This window comes from Choloepus didactylus, chromosome 2 (assembly GCF_015220235.1).
Source record: "Choloepus didactylus isolate mChoDid1 chromosome 2, mChoDid1.pri, whole genome shotgun sequence".
NCBI classification, from domain to species: domain Eukaryota; kingdom Metazoa; phylum Chordata; class Mammalia; order Pilosa; family Megalonychidae; genus Choloepus; species Choloepus didactylus.
Window position 1 is genome coordinate 130,908,954 of NC_051308.1, and position 6,052 is coordinate 130,915,005.

The window sequence follows — 6,052 nt, forward strand, 5'->3', positions numbered from 1 at the left end:
AGGGGATGCAGCCCTTGATGGTCCCCTTGGGCTGCCCATGGTGAGGGGGGGCAGTTAGAGTCCCTTCTAGGGGATGACAATAGGGGTGAAATCATTCTGCATTTCAGAGGGGAGACCTCAGGCCCAAGAGGGGACAAGGGTGTCCAAAACACCTCCGGCTGCTTTGAAGTTTCAAAAAAGGGGTGAGGTGAGGATAGGTCTACATCAGCAGGAACTAGTGGAAAAAGTCACCAGGGAATGGTAAGGACGAGGCTGGGAGAATTTGAGCAAATGGGTAGGACGGGCCAGTTTATTGATCAGCCTTTTCCTCGTCCTTCATATCACGTGGCCTCTGAGGCCAGGGCCACGGGCTCCCTCTCTCTGGGCTTGTCTTGCTTCTCCTCTGCCAGCTGTTTCCGTGCCAGCTGCTCCAGGTCCTCCAGGCTCAACCTCTGCACCTGCTTCTTGTGCTCCTGCCTCAGCTCCTGCAGCACTGCCTGGGCATCCTGTGGCTGGAAGTGCTTGGACAGGATCTGGCCCAGCTGATGCCACAGGGTCTGGCGCTGGGGCGGGAGCTGGGCCTGGGGGCCTTCCTCTGGTGCTGTCTTCTCCAGGGGCCGCATGATGACACTGATGGAGGCATTGGGCCCGATGCGGTAGTCGGAGAGGCACTTGTCATCGGCCAGCAGCTGGCCACGGAAAAGGAGGTGCTGCTGCTCCTCAGGCACCTGCAGCTGCTTCGACACCAGCTTCTTCAGCGTGGCGACGCTCTCCTTCCCCGACACCTTCAGGCTGCATCTCTGACCCAGGAGCAGCTTGACTGTGAGGAACATTAGGGCCGGGAGTGGAATCAGGAGGGACCCATTCTTTGGGGGCTGTCCTGAGGATTGAAGGGCCCTGCAGGAGAAGCTGGCTTCTCCCTATAAATAGGAGCCTGGGCGTCCCAGAGGCCAAGGGCCCAGCCCAGGTGGACAGCCATTGGCCAATGCACAGTGACGTCACAATGCTGCAGGCAGGCTCATTGCAGGAGCCTAACTTTAGGGAAGGCAGAGGGGCATTTTGGAAACAGAGCATCCTTCTTCCACGAGAGGAGAAAGGAGGGGAGGAGAGCAAAAAGGAAGGCCAGGAAAGAAAATGTGCGGTGGGAGAAAGGAGTGTGGGGTTAGGGAAAGGGAGGGCCTGAGGGACTGGAAACAAAGGCAACATGTTATGGGAACACATGGATTCCTTTAACACAGAGGTATTCAGTGCTTCTCTGTGCCAGACTCATATCAGCCCAGGAGGATACAGTCGCATCAAAATGGATACATTCTGCCCTCCGGAAGCTTTCAGTCTCTTGGGGTAACATTTCTGTCAAGCGCTTTGCAAGCAATCTCCTATTGGAAATTCCAGAAGCAGAACATGAGACAGGATCTGAGTACAAGTATTTAGTTGGGATGTGATTCCTGGAAGCACGAGAAGGGGAGGGAGGGAGGGAGACGGAGGGAGGCAAGGAAGGGAGCCCAGCCTGCAGTAATGAGCAGGTGACCCTGGTGGGAACAGCTGGGGTTCCCTCTCGCTGGGGACCTCTGGGGGCTGCACAGAATCTGCCTCAGAGTCGGACCACCTGAGAGGCAAGGAAGCTGGGACATTTATGCCCCAACTTGGTTAAGAGGGGTACTGACTCCTTGGCACTTCTGGCCTGCGTGTGGGTGGAGTGTGCGCCAGCGACCAGAGAAAACCCCTGCATAGAAATTTAGAGGGGCTTGCAGTGCAAAGCCATCAGGTCTTCAGGAACATGAGTACCACGGGGTGGGCTGGGCCGCCAACAACATCTGCTTCACACGCATTGCCTTATTCAAGCCTCACAACTCTATGAGGCAAGTATGTTCCCACTTATCAGAGGAGAAAATGGAGGCTCAGCTGAATCGTACAGCAAGTAGGTGGTACAGCTTGTGTCTTTACCATTACATTGCCTCTTTTCTTTCAAATAAATTTTATTGTGGTAACATATATATATACATAAAACATAAAAATTTGCCATTTTAACTATTTTTAAGTGTACAATTCAGTGGCATTAATTGTAATTACGATGTTGCACTACCATCACCACCATTCATTACCAAGACTTTTTCATTGCCCCAAACAGAAACTCTGCACCCATTAAGCAATAACTACCCATTCTTTCCTCCCCACTAGCCCCTGGTAACCTCTAATCTATTTTCTGTCTCAATGAATTTGCTTATTCTAGATATTTCATGTAAGTGGAATCATGCAATATTTGCCATTTTGTGTCTGGCTTATTTCACTAAACATGATGTCTTCAAGGTTCATCCATGTTGTAGCATATATCAGAATTTCATTCGTTTTTACAGCTGAATAATATTCCATTGTATGGACATACCATATTTCATTTATCCATTCATCTGTTGATGGACATTTGGGTTGTTTCCACCTTTTGGCTATTGGGAATAACAGTGCTATGAACATTGGTGTACACATATCTGAGTCCCGGTTTTCAACTCTTTCGGGCATACACCTAGGAATGGAATTGCTGGGTCACATGGTAATTCTATATTTAACTTTCTGAGAAACCACCAAACTTATCCACAGTGGTTGCTTATATTGCCTCTTGAAACAAACATTTGTTCAGTGTCTTCTGTGTGCCAGGCACTACCAGGCACCCAGAGTTTAGAGAGGAATAAGGAAGGAAGCACTTATGGGGCCTCCACCGTGTCAGGAATTTCTGTTCCATTGGCATTTTTCAGTTCAGTTTTTTGAAGGTCTCCTTGGTCAAGCCCTTTACATATGTTGTCATTTAATGCAGTGAGGAAGGTACTGTTACCTCAGTTTAGAAATGAGCAAGCTTGGAGAAGACTGGGCTGACGTCCCACAGCTGGTGGGATGATTTTGTCAAGGACCCCTCAACACTCCCCAGCTTTGTATGCTTGACTGCTGCGTTCAGCAGGCACCCCGCCTCTTCCTCTCACCCTTCCTCTCCCGCCTATCTCCCTGCACCTCCTTTCTTTTCCCACTGGCCTGAACCCTAGAGTTCACCTGAATGCCATTGTCAAAGATATTCTCAGACTTTCCAGCCCTCACCCTTCCACGACTCTCAGCCCTGACCCCTATCCCAGGGTCTCTCCAACTTCCACCCCTTTCTTCTGGCTCTGGCAGCCGAGTGCAGCTGAAGAAAACACCCATAGGTGCCACGAACTCAGCTGACCCTCAACTAGCCCAAATTCTGATCCATAGAGATATTAAAGCTCTCAAGCAGGAATTCCCCCACCTCCCGTCCCTTTCCCAGCTACCAGATGAGCCCCAGTCCAGCTGCCCTTTTCCTTACCAGATGAGCCCTCAATTTTTTTCCATTTTTCCTTGGAAACTTCTCCTAAATCCTCTCCCTTCTCTTCTTTCCTAGTGACCCCAGCCCAGTTCAAGCTCTCACCTCCCTCCAGACCTTGGTTTTGGACTCATAGTTCATCATCTTCTTCCAGTTCATGCCACAGCCAAAGGGATCTTCCTAAAATATGTATGGTCACATCACTCTGCTGAATAATATTATCCGGTTTAATCCCCTTTGATTTGCTTGTCCTCTTGAACTTGTCCAACGCAGCCTTCAAAACGCTGGTTAAAAATCACCTCCTCCATGAAGCCTTCCCTGCTTTCTGCAGTCCTGGGCAGAGATAATCTCACCTCCCTCTGTGCAACCATTACTCCCCTTGAACACACCCACACTAATGCACCTCACATAGGGCTGTGTGTTCCCCAGCAACTATCAGAGACAGGGACTGACTCTTACCTGTCTGTATCCCTCACCTCCAGCACACAGGGCCTGGTACACAGAAAGTCTCAAATACATGTTTTTTGAATGAAGAAAATAAAATTTAGACATGCTGAGATGTGTAGGAGGATGCAGGGTTCTGTGCTGCAGGCTGTGGAAACATATAAACCTGTCTGCTGCCCTCACCCTCCTCCCACCTCCTCCCCTGGAGAGATGAAGATCCAAAATTACATAAAAAATAAACCAGAAAGTGATTCCTGTCTTTACCAAAGGATCTTCTATAGTATTTCTTTAAATAGCCAACTCCCTTGGTGCATTTGAAATAAGATAGAATTTGCAGATGTGCATACATGGGAGCTGTGGAGTCCATGATGGTGTGCATCTGGGCAGAGGGAGTGGAGGGATGGAAGAGGCTTCTCCTGGGCCATTTGGGAGCAGAAAGGACCCTGTGGTGGACAGACTGGGAGAGACAGGACTAGAGCACACTGTGGGAGACACCCAGGGCAGGGCTAATCCAGGAAGGCTTCCCGGAGGGCTGAGGTTTGAAGGGCATTTTCTGCAGGAGACAAAAAGAAAGTGACATCGGGAAGAGTGCAGCCTGCAATCTCTCTCCCAGGCTATGGGACTCCTGGGAAAGTCCAGAGTTCTGAGCACAGAGGAATGCAAGAAACAGCCTCTTGCCTCTAGCCTGTCCTCCTCAGACCCGTCTACTGACCAGGTGCTGCCCGGAACACTGGAGCCACTGGGAAGGTGCATTGGGCCTGGGCTTCTAGAAGCAAGTGAGAGCAATAGTTTGGGCTCCGCCTCTCCAAGGCCACTGGCCACTTGCTAGGAACTTTGAGGGCCACAGCTGCAGGGTCACACTTCCCAAATCAGGCCACCTGGTCTACAGAGTACCAGTGTGCTAACGGGCCATGAGGAAAGAAGCTTCAGAATTAGGGGTGTCCCAGGAAGCTAAGAGAGATGGTCACCACCCAGTGTCCCCTGTGCCCTGGAGCTCTGGTTGCCCTCCCCAGACAGGACAGTGGGGGGCACCTTGCTGGGTCCTGAAATCACATTTGGAGCCTGGAAATTTCATAATTTTGCCCATGTAATTGCTTGTCTTAATTACACAATTAGCATGAGAAAATGTAATTGTGTAATCAGAGCATGCAATCAGACAATGATTGCCATAATTAAGGGGGAAGATTAGAGGGAATGAGTGGGTTTTATGACTTGAGGGAAAGGAAGGAGTGTGTACAGAGAGAACACCGGACAGTTGTGGGCTCAGACCCGTCTTGCAGACAGCTACAAATGCAATTAGTGTCACTTGGAAACAAGCACAATGACTTGGCAGGGAGGTGGGGGTAGGGCTGGGTGCTTCAGGACAAATCTGTGATCATCTAGGTACACCCAGAGCTGTTCAAACTAATTCCCGAATGGGCTTTTTGGACATCAGACACCAAGGATTTGAGAGCCATGGGATAAAAAACAAGGGTCCAGCTCAGCCTGGAGACCTTACCTTGAGCAAGCCTATTCCTTGATTCTCATCTTCCAACTCTTTGTAAAATGGGAGTGCAATTACTGCCCAGCCTCTGTCCCAGGTTTGCTGTGAGGGTCAAACGTGGCGGTTCATGCTCCTTGGGCCCCAGCACAGGGTCTGAACCCAGAGCATTCAATATGTATTTTCCTGAATGTATAAATCTCAAGGGCACCTCAATGTGAGCTTGTATTAACTGTCATCCCTACACCATCAGGGAACAGTGTGCCTAGAAACGTGACCAAAATGTGATTGCCCAAGGCCTGGGGTGCGTCCCCGCTGCTTACACAGATGGTGGCTGCAGTCTCCTCAGACCTGGCCAGCCCAGGGAAGGAAGGAAACGGAGAGGCAGAGGCCAGACGATTGCTGACAGCAGAGGGGACTCCGCGCTGTGCAGAGTTTATGACCATTCCCCGGGGCTGCATGAAAGATCCATCAAAAAGATAAGTCATGACCTCTGCCCACCTCACTCACCAGGCAAGTTATCAAGTTATTACACTTTAATAATGGCAGGCTGGCCTTCCCAAGGAGGCTGGGGCAGGGCCCGGGGCCTGGGGAGAGACAGGCACTTGGAGAGAGAGAGCAGAGACACAGACAGCGGCAGGGACATGAGGATAGAGGGAGACAGATGTAGCCACAACACAGGAGGTGCTTAGGAACTCCGGAGGGGAGGTAGGGGTGGGGTGGGGTGGGGGAGTTGCAGGGCAGAGGAGCAGCGGGCAAGGCACCAGGAAAGGGGTATGAGGGGACGTTTGTGCCTGGAAAGAAAAGAGAGGGAGAGGAAGGAGCAG

General features: G+C 50.7%; 1 protein-coding gene across 1 annotated transcript; it reads right to left on the bottom strand.

The window, feature by feature from the left end:
- Positions 1-320: 320 nt before the first annotated feature.
- Positions 321-812, bottom strand: UBL4B (ubiquitin like 4B). The gene has a single exon (XM_037808434.1). The coding sequence runs from the start codon at positions 810-812 to the stop codon at positions 321-323; it is 492 nt and encodes a 163-aa protein (XP_037664362.1).
- Positions 813-6,052: the final 5,240 nt, after the last annotated feature.